The sequence below is a fragment of the Geotrypetes seraphini genome, chromosome 1, assembly GCF_902459505.1.
Source record: "Geotrypetes seraphini chromosome 1, aGeoSer1.1, whole genome shotgun sequence".
NCBI classification, from domain to species: Eukaryota; Metazoa; Chordata; class Amphibia; order Gymnophiona; family Dermophiidae; genus Geotrypetes; species Geotrypetes seraphini.
In genome coordinates, this window is record NC_047084.1 from 310,130,107 (window position 1) to 310,147,115 (window position 17,009).

Below are 17,009 nucleotides of genomic sequence, written 5' to 3' on the forward strand. Positions count from 1 at the left end.
ACTGTTTTACTTTTCCAATACATAGGGCTCCTTTTACGAAGCTGCATTAGGGCATTAATACGCGGAATAGCGTGCGCTACATTGCCGCGCACGCTAGACGCTAATGCCAGCATTGAGGTAATATCCTGCGTGCGCTAAAAACGCTAGCGCACCTTAGTAAAAGGAGCCCATAGAGATACTTTGGATTGAGTTGCATTTAGATCTTCTACGACTGGAACCAAAATAAAGATATCATCAGCGTAAGAGAGGCAAAGTTTGTCCTCTTCAAAAGTCAGAAATTTCAGAGAACTCATTAAAATGTTGAACAAAATTGGAGAATTTCTTTGAAAATCTGGGCTGAAGTGGAGAAGTTCAATTATATAAATGTAGCTACAATATGTGCGTGGTAAGTGGTAGGAAGTTTTCTACCAGGAAAATTTACCCTGGTAAGTGGTTACCTCAGAAAATTATTTAGAAAATTGCTATATTATTGCCTCCACAATAACCAAACACACTTTTACTTGTCATCAGAAACAAAGCAGGTACATATGTGTATCACAAACACTAATACAGGAACATTACAGCAAGTGCCCGGAGAAGCAGAGCAACCAATAAAATAAAAAATGAGGAGGGAGGCAGAAAGAATCCCCATCAGCTGAGCTGATTTTGAGGATTCCTGGTGGCTCAGCTGATGGGGATTTCCCCTGCCAGTATCAACTGAGCCGCAGAGCCCTCCACCCTCCCCGACATCTTGGACCTTCCCCTGCCATCTCTGATATCCTGCTGACATCCTCCTTACATCCCCAATATCCCGCTGACATCCTGGACCTCCCCCAACATGCCTTGACATCTCCATCCCCCTCCCCCTCCATTCCCCCATTGCCATTTTGAGCCGATCAGGGCCTTCAGTCCCTCCCACTGCATCCCAAGATGCAGTGGGAGGGGAAAGCCCCATCATTTGCAGCACGCGGCACTGTAGGCAGGAGGGCGTGAGCTTCCCTCTTGCCGTTTGCTCTTCTGAAGGTACGAGGAGGTGGGAGGGGGCCCAGAAATGTTTGGACGATGGGGGGGGAAGATGTCAGGGGAGGTCCGTAATGTCAGCAGGCTATCGGGGATGTCAATGGGATATTGGGAATATCAGGAGGATGTGGAAGATGTCACCGGGATATCCAGGATGTCAGGGTGAGTTCCGGGATGTCAGGAGATGTCGGGGTGGAGGGTGTGGAGCTCTGCAGCTCAGCTGATCCTGGCAGGGGGAATCCCCTTCAGCTGAGCTGCCAGGAATCCTGAAACTGGCTCAGCTGATGGGGATTCCTTCTGTCACGATCAGTCACGGTAGTTGGTGGGTATGTCTAAAAAACTTGCTTTTGTACGTTTTTCGCATGGACGTTTTAATTTTTTTGAAAATGGGCTAAAAAGGTAGACCTCCTAAAGACCAAAACTTATACCTAGCTCATTTTCAAAAATAAAAAATAGTCCAACCTCAGGCTTAGACACATTTTTGATTATGCTCCTCTAACTGTATTGTTTAAAGAGAGAAACAATGAAATGCACCTATATTGGCAGAAACCATCTCAGTTGTGTATTGCTGCTTCTCAAACATGACTACAAGAACTAAAAAAAAAAAGAAAGGGAAAGGGGAGAATTGATGCCATATCTTCATTTCCCAAAATGCACTTGCTTAAAGAAAAAGGATAAACAGAAATGTAGCTGGAAGCTGCCTCAATTCCATAGACTGAAAGCTGATCCCAGCAAAGAAAAACTCCATGCCAGCTTTTAATTAAGTCCATCAAATATCTTTTAGGCAAGGAAAAAATTCAGCTGAAAATAACACAGAGATCATAGTTATGGTTAAAATTACTGTCGTTGGCTTCTGCTATTACTTGTTGGGATGGTTTGTGGAGAATAAAAGCTTTTGAATTGGTTTTTGCAATCTCAGTCCATGAAAGTCTTAGGTATTAAAGTCTAATTTACTGAGTTTGGGTTTGGCGAGTCTGAGTATGTTGTTGTTGCTGATGAGGTTTTGATAAGTTGTGGTATAAGTAAGTTTTTAGATTGCTCCTGAACTTTAGGTAGTTGGATATTTTCTTGGTGTTTGGTGGCAGGCTATTCCAGATTTTAATGGCAATATAGGTGAACAAGGAGTGGAAGGTTCTTTTATATTTTACCCCTTTGGGTGAAGGGAAGATCATCATTGAAATATTGGCTATTCTTGTCAAAGTAAAGTGGAGTTCAAAAAATATATGAATTAGGATTCTATCCTATCTCCTCTATTATTCAATCTTTTTATTGGACCACTAGCACTAATTATTCAGGAATATGTCATTTTGCCATTTCATATCTATGCTGACAACATTTTATTACTGTATCCTACTACTTCACTTATTCCAGATTTTCAACCACTTCAGGTATGCCTTGAAAAAATCTTGTCAGACCACCAATTAGTAGAAAACCCAGGGAAGACTGTAGCTTTCAGGTCACTTACTGCACCCAGAAGATGACCTTCCTTTGTTTGGAAATAAGATTACACCAGTTCCAACATTTTGATATTTAGGTATAATTTTTGATTTACAACTGTCATTTGCATCTCAAATCTCTGCTCTTTCCAAATCATGCTTCTTCACTTTACGATATTAACTTTTAACATTCAACTTTCTTCCATTTTTCTGCTTTCTTCTCAAAATCTATCTACTTTTCCATGTCTTCCCTTCCCATCTATCCATGTGTACCTTATCTTCCTTCTTTCTTCTCCCCTATTCCCATCTATCCATAAACACCATTTCTTCCATCTCTCTTCCTTTCTCACCCATCGCTGTGCACCATCTCCTCCCTCTCTTTCCCCTTCCCCTCCATCCCTGTGCACCACCCTTCCCTCTCTCTCCCCTTCCCCTCCATCACTATGCACAATCTCCTCCCTCTCTTTCCCTTTCCCCTCCATCATTGTTTAAAATCTCCTTCCTTTCTTTCTCTCCCCTTCCCCTCCATCCCTTGGCATCATCCCTTCCCTCTCTCTTCCCTTCCCCTCCATCCCTGTGCACCATACCCTCCTTCTCTATCCCCTTCTCCTCCATCCCTGTCCACCATCTCTTCCCTCTCTCTCCCCCTCCTGTGGTCTAGCATATTTCTCCTCTCCTTCCCATAATCTGACATCTGTCTCCTTTCCCATGATTTGGCATCTCTCTCTCCTTCTCTTCAACATATCTCTCCTTCCCTTCCTGTTGTCTGGTATATCTCTATCCTCTTCTTTCCACAGTCTGGCTTCTCTCTCCTCTCCCATGGCCTGGTATTTATCCTTCCCTCTCCCTTCCTATGGTCCAACAACTCTCTCCTTTCTTTCCCCCCTTCATATGATCTGGTATCTCTCCCCCTATCCTTCCCTTTCCTCTTACCCCCTACTGTGCTCTGTCATCTCTCTGTCCTTCCCCCCTCCACCAGTCTTGTATCTCTCTCCTCATTTCCTGGTCTCACATCTCTCTCTGTCCCCTCCTTCCTCCCCCCAGTGGTCCAACATCTCTCTCCTTCCCTACCCTATTTACCATGGTTTGGTATCTCCCTCCTCTCCTTCCCACATTCCCACAGTCTGACATCTCTGGCAGCTCTCTCTCCTTCCCTCCCCATTCTCATGGTTCAACATCTCTCTCCTTCCCTTCCCCCTTCACATGGTCTGGCATCTCTCCCTCCTCCCCTTCCTTATTCTCCCCTAATTTGATCTGGCATCTCTCTATCCTTCCCCCCTCCCCCAGTCTGGAAATTCTCCTTCTTTCCTGGTCTTACTGCTCTCTGTCCTCCTTCCCTGGTCCTGCATCTCTCTCCTTTTTCCCTGGTTTCACATCTCTCTCCTCCCCCTTTCCCTCCCTCTCCCCTTCCCATAGTCCAACATCTCTATCCTTTCCTTCTCCCCTTTCCAGGGTCTGGTATCTCTCTCCTGTCCTTTCCGCAATCTGTCATATCTCTCTCACCTCCTTTCCTTTCATTCCCTGGTCTGGCATTTCGCTCTTCTTCTCTCCCCCCCTTCCTCTTCCAGTGGCCTGACTTCTCTCTCTCATTCTCCTTCCATCACCCTTCTCTAGAACCTGACATCTCTCCCTTCCTTGAGTCATCTCTCCCCCCCCCAGTGTAACATTTCCCCCTCCCTTCCTCCTTTCTGGCTCCCCTCTCTGTCCAACATTTCTCCCTCCTTTTCCTCCACCAGTCCAACATTTCTTTCTCTCTGCCTCCTGCATGCTTCATCTTCTCCGATCCTCATTCCCTCCCCCAACCAACATCTCTCCCTCTCCCTCCATGAGTTGAACTTTTCACTCTCTGCCCTCTCTCCCTTCCCTGAGTATGACACTTCTTCATCACTCCTTTCTCCAACCAACATCTCTCCCTCTCATTCTCCATGAGTCCAACACTTTCTGCCTTCTACACGCTTTCTCTCTCCTCTCCCCTTCCCTCAAGTGTGATATTTCTACCTCCTTCCCACCCACCCACAATTCCATTGCTTCCTCCTTGCACATTTTTTTCTACCCTGTCCACAATGTACCTTCATTTGAGGCCCAAAGGACATCGCCAACAGCAGCCAATCGCGTAATTTACCCTGAAGACCCACCTCTGAGGAAACAGAAGTTACATCAGCGAGGATAGTCCGCAGTAGAGAGATACTGATGCTGGTTGCAGGGCGCGAATGTGTTTGGCTGCCATTAAGTGGGCTGCTAATGAAGGCAATGCTGGGGCCACCAGTTTTTGGGGGGGTCCATGGCTCCTATGCTCCCCCCCCCTGTTCTGACACCAATGGTAGGCGCCCTAGTTATAGAATTATCCCCAAAGCGGCACACCACAGAAAAATGACTCAACCCAGTTTGTTATTGTTGTGTCCTGGCAGAGAACCTAAGAGGCTTCTTTTTGGGATACAGCCACAAACCCTTGTACTGAGTTTTTGTGCAGTAGTTCAGCCTCTAACTATAAAAACTGCTAGATGAGCTATTGACACTTCTTATTTATTTATGTTGGATTTATTTACTATCTTTTGGAAGAAATTCACCAAAGGTTGTGATTAGCAAGTATAACTCGGGCATAGGTAATAAACAATTACAAGAGTAAAATAGTCAACTACAGTACAGATTACAGCATAGAATGCTACTTTGAATATCAACATAATGAATACCTTGTGATGCAGTGGTACCCTGTAGGAATGCCTTAGCTGAAAACAGATTCAGATCATTCACTCCCATCTCTATTCTCTAATGATTTCAAGAACTTGTTTTTGATAGGGTAGAGTAGTGGGTTCTCACCCCAGTCCTTGAGGCAAGCAGCCAGTCAGTGTTGTCAAAATATCCACAATGATAAGTATGTTATGAGATAGTCTGCAATCATTACCTTCTTCATATGCAAATCTTTTACATGCAGGTATATCGTGGATATCCTGAAAACCTGAGGACATGGGTAGAGGAAAAAATACATTAAAATTAGAAATATGTAAACTCTACAGCAATATTATTGCCATTGCAGTAATTATTCATCCCATTGTCCAGTTATATGAGACATATTCTGTCCTAGTAACCCATCTATATCTCAGTAAAAATGATAATCACACTAGATTTTCGTGACTATCCCCTTTAGAAGGAAGTTTCATGCAGACCAGGCACCAACCTGATAGCCACAATGCCTGACTCTGAGGTGGACTCTCTTTTTCTGTACCAAATGTCTTCTTCGATCCTGAATGACAACAGTGCCATTGTTATTTAGAAATAGACATTCCTTTATATTTTCTGTTTGTGCTAGATGTAATGCTGTGACATATAAGGAGTCTGTTTTCCTAAGTCTTTAATGGAACCAAAAAGAGAGAAAGTCCACCTCGTCAATATGCGATAAGCCACAAGAAGCTGGATGTTGAAAAGGCAAAGGAATAGCCACAAATGACTCAGATGTCATGAAAAACAAATTGTGTAAAAATAGTAAACACTTTTCAATGATGATGCTGTAATGTCCTGTAGTATAATATAAGGACAGCATAGGCTATTAAATGACTAAAAATGAAGGAAAAAAGCCTCAGACAAGGGCCCTCCCACCTCCACCGAAGTGGTTACTAAAGGTGTTTGAGCGGTCACCTCATTGCAAAAAACCTTCAGTGAAATAAGAGTTCTATGCTGTGCTTTACTAATGAAAAAAAGATGGAAGAAAAAACTTTTCCACTTATCTTTCGGCTGATCGGTACACCAACGGTGGCCAGTGTTTCACAATTCTGCTGCCTCAGGGTGTATCCCAACTGATCAGACTTCTTTCAATGGGACGCCAATTAATGTTGAGGTCAAAAGTAATCTTTATCCATAAGGATATTGATGGGGAGGGACTCAACATGGCTATGTTTTGGCTGTGAAGCCTGTATCAGGAGTTAGTCCAACCTTACATAAAATCCTGATTCATCAAAGTATGCAATAAATAGACAACCTTGAGCAAAACCAAGCTTATAAATCTCTGTCCTAGTGCAAAGCATAAAGCTACAACTGCCTAAGTTCCTCTCCCATCAATATCCTTGTGATTAAAGACTGCTTTTGACCTCAACATTAATTGGTGGCTTCCTTGACTTTCGATAACCCACTTCTTGTGGCTTTTCCTGTCTTTAATTATGCTTATATGTGTGTATATATATATATATATATATATATATATATATAAATATATATAAAGAAATGGAAGAAAATCTTATTGCAATGTGGACTTATACATACATCTCTCAGAACGCATATTCTATCTTTTCTAAATTAATTGCTGTGAAGATATTCATTAATAAATAGTAGAGAGTGCTGAAGATTTCTGATGTAAAACATTTCTTTGCAGCGTGGGGAGACTGCACTTCACATGGCAGCACGCGCTGGGCAGGTGGAAGTGGTTCGTTGCCTCCTGAGAAATGGTGCCCTTGTTGATGCCAGAGCCAGGGTATGTACCCAGCTATGCCACTTTCTGCCCCTGCTCTATAGTTTACTTCTGTGTAATAACTGTAATAAGGTATGAGAGATGAGAGTGATTTCCAGCTGCTATAAGTTGTCTTGCTGCTGTGCTTGTGTACCTGTTCAGTGGTTATTGTCAGCAATTACTATTGGGCTGGTGTTCAAAGGAAGTTGTAAGTTCACTAGCACCCATGAATGTATAACTTCCTTATCCATGTTCTTATACCCTAACCCTTTACAAAATAGACTGCAAATAGGCATCTTTTTTTTTGCCCTTTGAATTCAGGTAACCAATTATATAATTACCCAGTCCTTGTATAGTCCAAAAATTTTCAGATTGTTGTGCATTGAGTCTTGATGCACTATATTAGACAATGACACGGTGGTTGTTACTCGCGGGTAGCCGCGGGTAGCTGCGGGTAACCCGACGAAACAGGGAGAGAAAAAATAGTGATCACTGCGAGGATGGGGACAAAGCCATTCACCGCCCTGTGAAGCAATCACAGATCGCGCGGTCCAGCATCCCCACCTGATCGTCGCATCTCACGTCCTGCCAAATCCCTCCCTCCACCTCACCTTAGGTGCCGACTTTAATTCTTCTTCTCCCAGCCACACCTTTCATTAGGTCTCGTGCGCGGCTGCTCGAGTTGTTGAATCTTCTCCTCTGATGCAACTTCCTGTTTCCGGTTGCGTCAGAGGAGAAGATTCAACAGTTTAAGCAGTTGCGCATGCGCGGCTTATTGAAAGCTTGCAGCTGGGAGAAAAATAATTAAAGCCATCACCTAAGGTGAAGTGGAGGGAGGGAAATAGTGGAACGCTGCGATCGGGTGGGAGGGGGCTGCTGGACTGAGTGATCTGTGATCACGTGTGTTCCCGGCTCACACTAGGATGGAGGGAGTAAAAGGGAAAGCGATTCTGGGCCAAGGGGATAAAGAGGGAGAGAAAGAAACCTACAGCAGGAAAGAAAGGGGAGGACAGGCAGGTGAGCCAGATGCTGGAAGCAGGGGGGGGGAAGAAAGAGGGAAAGAAGCTAGATGGGGTTGCAGAGAAGAGACACATTGGTGTGGAAGAGGAAGAGAGGGGAAATCTGGACACAGGAAGGTAACAGAAACAGAGGGGAAATTATGTGCATGGGGGCATAGGGAAAGAGACATAAAGGGGAGATACATGGAGGGGAAATTATGTGCATGGGGGTGTAGGAACAGAGACATAAAGGGAACATACATGGGGATGGTATATGGACACGGGGAGGGGAAGCAATGGCAGATACATAGGGGAGATATTGGAAATGGGGAAAATAGGAACACAGAAGCGAAATGATTTGTGGGGATGGGATGGGGACCAAGCTCGTAGGCTCCAGCGGCTTGCACAAATTACATTGTAACGCGCCATGAAGGTAAGAGGGAGGGAGGGAGGGAGGGAAGGAGATGGTCAGACCACACAAGGGGTGCTGAAGGGCGGTAGAAAGGAACACATGATGAAGGGGATGGTGAGAGGGAAAGGTAGTGGTGGAAAGGAATGAAACAGACGCTGAAGGGGGTGGAGAGCAACAGATACTGGAGGGAAATGTGGAAGACAGAGTGGGGAGATGACGCTAAAGGGAAATGGGGAACATAGAGTGGGGAGAAGACACTGAAGAGAAATGGGGAACAGAGAGTGGGGAGAAGACACTGGAAGGGAAGAAGACATAGATGCCAGACTATGGGGGGAGCGGAGGGAAGAAGATGGGTGCCAGACCAATGGGGGGGGGGGGTGAAGGGAGAGGCACAGTAACAGAGCAAATGGAAGATGCAGAGAGAAGACAGACAATGAATGGAAGGTATTGAACGAGAAGATGAGGAAAGCAGAAACCAGACAACAAAGGTAGAAAAAAAATTTCTTGGGTTTTTTTTTTTTTTTGCTTTAGGATAAAGTAGTATATTAGTTGTGTTGATAAAAATTTATAAACAAAGCCCTGACAGCTGAACATCTCTTTCTCTAGTTCAGCAGCCAGAACTTTGATTTATAAGGAAGGAATAAGCTAAATATTGCAGTACTGAGGCTTGTATGGATGCTACAGGGACAGTAGTCGCAGGGATGGGGCGGGTACAGGGATGGGGCGGGACAGGGAGATGGTCGCAGGGATGGGGTGGTAACGGGGACAAATTTTTCTCTGTGTCATTTTCTACTCCATATCCCAAAGGCTGTCTGATGCAGGTCAGCTGCTGACTGATCCAAACCCAGTTACGGTCAGTCTGGAGAGAGCCAAGAAATGCAAAACTTTGGGAGAACATTTAGTAGTTTTGATATGTGTTATGAACAGCACAGAACCCATACTAAAGATCTTAGGCCCGATATTCAGTCTGCAGCTGTGCTAGTTGTGCCCATAGATCAATGAATCCTATATTTAGTTTCTATGGTTTTTGAAGTGCATCAGGTAGTATATGGGGCATCCCAAATCTCCTGATGATGCTTGAGTAAAACATCATGAAATGGTAGAACAATTACTATTTCAGGTGTATCAAGGTACTGGAGTAATCCTGGATGCTTTGCTGTGGTGCCATGATATCCAGATCTTTAGATATCTTTTGCAAAAATTTGGAATAGGATGTATAATCTGGCAATGATGTCTTAATTGGCTTGGGAGAAGGATCCAGTGGTATTCCTGGAGATCTTCTAGAAGAGCAAGCATGAGAAGAACATCTAGGATTCAGAGACTCCCGGCATACCAGGCAATGAGGGAAATATAGAATCTGCCAGCAGGAAGGAGAGTGAGGGTGATATGTAGTTCTCTTATGTGGTTCTGGGATGGACTGCAACTTCCCAGAAGAAACAATGTCAGTTGGCTCAGCACTGTCAATAGGCTTCAGTGCCAATTGCACAATCAGAGCTGTAGAGGTAGTGTCTGCTGTGTACCATTTTGCAACAGGACAGCCCCTTTCCTTTTTCAGAACTGATGACTCTCCAGGCAGGGCTCTCAGAAGCTCACCGTCACCACAATGTTGGTACCACATTGGTGAGCATGAGGGAGTAACATAGAAATATGACAGCATTCACTATGTCTTCCTCTCCCTAAGAGATCCCAGTGTTTGTCTCTACCACCTCTACCTGGAGACTATTCCACGCATCTACCACCCTTTCTGTAAAAAAAAGTGTTTCCTTAGATTACTTCTGAGCCTATCAACTCTTAACTCCATCCCATGACCTCTCACTCTGGAGTTTCCTTTCAACTGAAAGAGACTCGCCTCATTTGTATTTATGCCACATAGGTATTTAAACATTTCTATCTTATCTCCCCTCTTCTGCCTTTCCTCCAAAATATATATTTTGAGATCTTTGAGTCGGTCACCAAACGCCATATGACATAGACCAGTGTTTTTCAACCTTTTTTGGGCAAAGGCACACTTATTTCATGAAAAAAATCACGAGGCACACCACCATTAGAAAATGTTAAAAAATTTAACTCTGTGCCTATATTGACTATATATAAAGTAATTCTCTTGAATAGGAATCAAATAAACACAAAGAAAGTATTTTATAATTACTTTATTATGAAATATTAAGTAAACAGAATAGTGAAAAATTATAAAATACTTTATTCAGTGCGAAACCTGGGCCTGTTTGGCTGAACACAAAGCTGATATTCTGGCTGGAATCGAAGAAAGACACACACGTAGCTCTTCGTCAACAGCTCTCAGTCTCTCTCTGTATTTGGTTTTTATAGCATACAAAAATAGACAAATATACCCTCCATCCTTTTACTAAACCACAATAGCAGTTTTTAGCGCAGGGAGCTGCGCTGAATGCCCAGCGCTGCTCTTGACGCTCATAGGCTCCCTGCGCTAAAAACCACTATTGCGGTTTAGTAAAAGGTGACCATATTGTAAAATATAGACAGCAGATATAAATCAGAACTGTGCATAGTAAGTGAAGGGAAGTTTTCATCTCTGGGAATTTACCCAGTTAACTATTAAGTTATTTGGGCAAATTCCTTTGAAAACTGTGGTAATACTGCCTCCACTTTGCTAAATTTAAAATAAAATCATTTTTCCTACCTTGTCTGGTGATTTCTGGTTGCATTTTCTTCTTCTGACTGTGCATCCAATCTTTCTTCCCTTCTATCAGCCTGTATGCTTTCTCTCCTCCACACCTCATTCCCTCCCCCAACTTTTTCTTCCTCTCTCCCTGACCTTTCTTTCTTTTTTTCTGTTTCTCTTCTTTCCTTCTGTTTCCCTGCCTGCCCCCTTTTCTTTCTTTCTCCCTGCCGTTCCCCAAGCCACTGCCACTGCCGCTGCCATCGGGGAACAGGACCCACCAATGGATAACAGGCCCCAAAGCCGACGCCGACGCATGCTCTCCCTGACGTCAATTCTGCAATCGGAGAGGAAGTTCCGCCCAGCCAGGCAGCGATTGGCTGGCCCGAACTTCCTCTCCGACTGCAGAATTGACATCGGGGAGAAGAAGACTTATCGGCTCGATAGATTAGATCGCCAAGACAAAGTGAGTCCTGGGTGATCGACTCACTTTGCCTTGGCGAGCTACTGGTGCCCCTGCCTTGGGCCCCCTGTCAGCTCCGGGCCCCTGAATGCAGGACTGGTAGTACTGCCCTGATGGCGGCCCTGCGGCACACCAGGCAACATCTCGCGGCACACTAGTGTGCCGCGGAACAGCGGTTGAAAAACACTGACATAGACCACCAACCATTCTAGTAGCCTTCCTCTGGACTGACTCCATCCTATTTATATCTTTTTGAAGGTGTGGTCTCCAGAATTGTACATAATATTCTAAATGAGGTCTCAGCAGAGTCTTATACAGGGGCATCAATACCTCCTTTTTTCTACTGGCCATTCCTCTCCCTATGCATCCAAGCATCCTTCTAGCTTTTGCTGTCGCCTTTTCAACCTATTTGGCCACCTTAAAATCATCACATACTATCACACCCATGTCCCACTCCTCTTTAGTGCACAAAAGTTTTTTACCCCCTAAACTTCACCATTCCCTCAGGTCTTTGCAGTCCAAATGCATGATCTTGCATTTCTTAGTATTAAATCTTAGCTGCCAAATTTTAGACCATTTCTCAGTAGGTCCTTCCTTATGTTAGCCAGCCATCAGGGGTGTCTACTCTATTGCAGATTTTGGTATCACCTGCATAGGCAAATCTTACCTGACAGCCCTTCAGCAATATCACTTATAAAAATGTTAAAAAGAACAGGCCCAAGAACCGTACTTTGAGGTACACCATTGGTAACATCCCTTTCGTCAGAGCGATCTCCATTGATCACTACCTTCTGTCACCTTCTGCTCAACTAGTCCATCACTTTGGGGCCCATCACGAGGGCTGCAGCTACTATGCCTGTCAGTGTCATGCCTTGTAGCTGAAAAAAGCTGGTGGCTTTTGCAAGCAGAAGAGGCAAGAGGCTGCTGCAGGAAGTAAGTCTTTCAGGAGCAGGGAAACTTTCCCTCATGCTCCCTGATGTTAGCAGTATATTTCGTAGAGGCGGACATCAGAATAGGCTTTTGTGGGGTTTTGTTCTTTTCATCTTTGGACCTTTGATTCATGTATTAGTTACCGAAAGTTTAAACCAACACACTGTGCCCTTGGATTGGAAAAAGTCATATATCCGCCCTATTATTAAAGATAAAAATATTGGTCACGCTGACCTGTCCAATTATAGACCAATATCTTACATCCCATTTTTGGCAAAATTAACAGAAAAAATTGTTTTCAACCAAATTTCAGAGTTTGTAGAAAAAACTAACGTGTTACATCCGAATCAAATTGGTTTTAGACAGCACCATAGCACGGAAAACTCCCTTATTGGCATGACAACCACTATTCAATATTTCTTAGATCATCATCAATCGGTGCTGTTAACTTCTGTTGATCTCTCAGCAGCGTTTGATACGATTGATCACCAATTACTCCTTAACAGACTCCAATCTATTGGGGTTACAGATGAAGTTCTTGCCTGGTTTACATCTTACTTCAGTGATCGCACATCCACAGTTCTTTTCAATGAATCTTCATCCACACCTTCACAGATTACACATGGGGTTCCCCAAGGATCTATTCTTTCACCTTTGCTTTTCAATATTTTTCTTGCACCACTAATGACATTATGCCAATCTGTAGGCTTTCATGTTTTTGCCTATGCTGATGACATACAGCTACTGCATCCTCTAAATAATAATAACATAATTGAAATTTCGGCTATTAATGAAAAACTTGACCTAATTCATCGTTGGCTGGATAAAAACAGATTGGCTCTCAATATCAAAAAAACTAATGTCATGCTTTTTCCTTGGAAGGATAGTTTCCCTCTTGTTCAATTCAAAATGTTCCCCTACAATCAATCAAAAATATTAAAATTTAATCTTTGATAATAAACTTAATTTCCATGACCATATTAGTAACATTGTGAAAACTACCTTTTATAGGTTACGTAAAATTCGTTCCATCTCTAAATTTCTATGTCCCAAAGCACTTAATATACTGATTCACTCTTTGGTGATGTCTAAAATCGACTACTGCAATTCTTTATTTAAAGGAATTGCTTTACATGAAATAAAACGGCTACAAATTATACAAAATGCATCAATTAAACTAATAACCAAGTCAAAAAAATTTGACCATGTAACACCACTTCTCAAAAATGCTCACTGGCTCCCAGTCATTCACAGAATTACTTATAAACTGTGTATAATCATCTTTAAAACCCTATATAATATGACCCCTGCATTTTTATTTAAGTTACTTATTCCATATTCTGCAAGGAGAATTTTAAGATCTAACGAACAAAACTTACTGTCTATCCCCTCACTGAAAATTATTAACACGAGACGACAATTTATTTTTTCATGTACAGCACCACAGACTTGGAATGCCCTCCCTATTTCTTTAAGGGAGGAGAAGGAATTTGGGAAATTTAAAAGTAACTTAAAAACTTTCCTTTTTAAAGATGCCTTTGCAACCTAATTTTATTATCTTATTACTCCATTTTACTTTATTATACCTTTGTTATTTATTACCCTTTTGTATTTTCCCTTAATGTTTCTTCTTTACTTTATGAATTGTATTTCATCCCTCCTTACCCAATGTTTAGAATATGTTAAACTGAGTGCAACTTAGTCTTATCTAAGTATTTGTATGTATTGTATTGTCCCCTAACAAATGTAAATTTTAATGTGTACATCGCTTAGAAATTTGATTAAGCGATTAATCAAGTCACCTAATAAACTTGAAACTTGAAACTTGAACTTGAAACTTCAAAGCAGAAAATCCCATAGTTTTTAGTTCTCTAATTTTTCTTGACTGTGGAGACATTTTGTTTCAAGCTGGGCAGTCAATGCAAGCCTCACGAGTGTCTACTGAAGATATTTTATGGCTGCATTTAACAATGCTTAAAGCCAGGCTTTTCATCTGTCATGTTAACAGTTGCCACAGATAAGTTAAATTATTTAATACAATTTTTTTGAAGAGGTTGTTGTGAACTAAAGGAATGGAATTCCTACTGTAGTCCTGTATCATACAGTGAAAGAGGAGTAACTGAGGGGCACACTCTGGGTAGTTGGTGTTTTTTTTTAATCTTTATTGATTTTACAATCTTCAATAGTGCAATACATAAATATATCATATATAATAAGTCAATATAAGCACATTTAACTTTTAAATATACATAACCAACCGTTTCCCCCTACCCCTACCCACCCATCTAATGATAATTTAATAAAACACAGAAACATAGATTTCCCCAATAACCTTACCCTATTAGCCATAACCTTCCATCCTCCCACCCAACCCAAGTGTAAATATTTAAAAATCAAATGAAAGAAATAACCCCCCACCCTTCCCTGGATTTGTACCAAAATAAACAAAAACTGACTCATAATCAAAAACCTATTATAATGAGGTAACATAAGATGTCAAGGGTAGTTGGTGTTTATACTGACTATTTAGGTGGGAATGTCTACACATATGTTTGAGGTCTCTTCCAGACTGTTATCTTTGGAATCCTTTCCCAGTTTGGCTTTGTCACGTGGGTGATATAACCACTTGTATGGCTGAAACGTATACATAGTCCATGGAGAACTGTCGTTTTTCTTGGAGCCTGAGCTGTAGTGCCAAACGTCACCATCACTTAGGAAGTAGGGACTACTGCAGATAATCATATACAGAGCCACTTCTGCCACACATGGACCTGCTTTAAACCCCTGCTGGTGTTCAACAACAGGCACCAAATTTAAGAAGGATGGTCTTTCAGTGATGACATACCGTTCCTTATGAATCTGCATGACAAACTTTTGCCTACCGGTAGCTTAATAAAACCCCAGTCTTTAAAACCTTTATATTCCTCCCACCCTCCCCTCTCCCTTCCTGGATGTGCAATTCTTCTGTAAGAATCTTGTAATATTTTAAGTGATGTCTATAGTATAAATGGTTTATTTATTGTTCTTCACTTATTGAATTTATTTTAAAATGAATAAAGATTATTTAAAATAAAACCCCAGTCATGGTACATGGGCTTGTCGTGCCACTGGGGCTTGCGCACATCTGAGAAACTGAAAGCTATGTCGTTGGTAGTTTCACTACCAGCAGGGCCTCCCAAGGCAAAAAGGTTTCGGTGGAAATGTCAGCCTAACGATGTACCCACCCATCTGGGCAGCAGCAAATGTGCACTGTTGGAGGCGGAGGATTGTGTTTGATGCAACAACTTCAGATTTATATGGCGCAGAAGAAAGGCCTGGCAATCTGCTTCTGTATTCTGCCATGAAAACTTGATGACGCTCATCAAGTCACTAGCACTCAAACATGAGTCGATGGCACCTAACAGCTTAATAAAATAGATCCTGCTCTTGAAGAAAGAGACGGGCCTCTTATATTATTTGTAGGGCTAGCTGCTGTGAGGAGTGTGCAGGATATAATCCTGTACTGCAGTGAGCTTTCATTGTGTGCTTGAGTTATGCACTATAAACTCCTGAGCTGGCACAGATCGTAGACAAAGAAATTCACAATAGCAGAAGTGAGTCTGTGGAGAGGGAAGGATTTATCTGCTTCTTTCCTATTTAATGTGTTTAGACAATAATTGAAAGCATGGCTGTTCCCAAAAATATATAACGTCAGGTTAAATAATTGTGATTAATTGTCATTGATGATGTCTTAGAGGACTGGTAAATTGAAATGTATAGAATTGATTGATTTTGTTTATGATGTTCTCTTATGCTTTTATTATGTGATCTGCTTTAAACTGAAAGGTAAAGCAAAATAGAAATGCATAGGTTAATATTAATTTATTTTATGAGCCACTGTGACTTATTTCTGTGGTGCCACTAGATGTGCACAATGCGTGTTTGTGCCGGTTTATCACTGATCACTCTTTCAGTCCACTGTAATTATCTGTCTTGTGTTTTAGGAGGAGCAGACTCCTCTGCATATTGCCTCTCGTCTGGGTAAAACAGAGATCGTCCAACTCCTGCTTCAGCACATGGCTCATCCGGATGCTGCCACTACCAATGGATACACCCCGCTGCACATCTCAGCCAGGGAGGGACAGGTAGATGTAGCTTCAGTCCTTCTGGAGGCAGGAGCTGCACATTCCTTAGCAACCAAGGTAAGAATAAGGCTCAGACATTTTGGTGTTGCTGTATGAAAGCATCATTCATATTCGTGACAAGCAGTAATATCCTGCTGAGCTTAAAAATATTAATGTCGAGTCATGGTCTTTCAGATTTTTAAAAGATGCTCCTTTCTAATTCTCCCAAATTCATGGGAGCAACCTTGTGAACAAGAGTCACACATCATTGTCTACTAATTGGATCTGGTTCACTGCAAAGCCTTTACTACAACACCCAGTGCCTAAATCAAATGGGGAACATTGTTGAGGAGCTGCTTATTGACCTTTCAAAATAAAGATTGAACAGCAAAACTTGTAACATCATGCTGTGTGCGAATCTGTGAAATATTAAACACTGCTCAGAAGCTGTATTTTTCTTTTAAGACGCTGAGGCCCCGCTGTTTTAAATCCTATGGACTGGTAAATTATCAGATTTCAAAAAGACGAGCGATGCTGCAAAAACTCTGCATGCAAATGAGCTCCACAGAAATTCCATCAGCTCAGCCATTGG

General features: G+C 42.3%; 1 protein-coding gene across 34 annotated transcripts in view; it reads left to right on the plus strand.

Moving 5' to 3' along the window:
* ANK2 (ankyrin 2) overlaps nucleotides 1-17,009 on the plus strand; it is a 958,369-nt gene that overhangs the window by 684,887 nt on the left and 256,473 nt on the right. For all 34 annotated transcript variants that reach the window (XM_033955859.1, XM_033955893.1, XM_033955875.1 and 31 more), the window contains 2 exons: nucleotides 6,799-6,897; nucleotides 16,298-16,495. In XM_033955859.1, coding sequence (XP_033811750.1) covers nucleotides 6,799-6,897; nucleotides 16,298-16,495 — 297 coding nt within the window. The remainder of the gene's footprint in view (nucleotides 1-6,798; nucleotides 6,898-16,297; nucleotides 16,496-17,009) is intronic.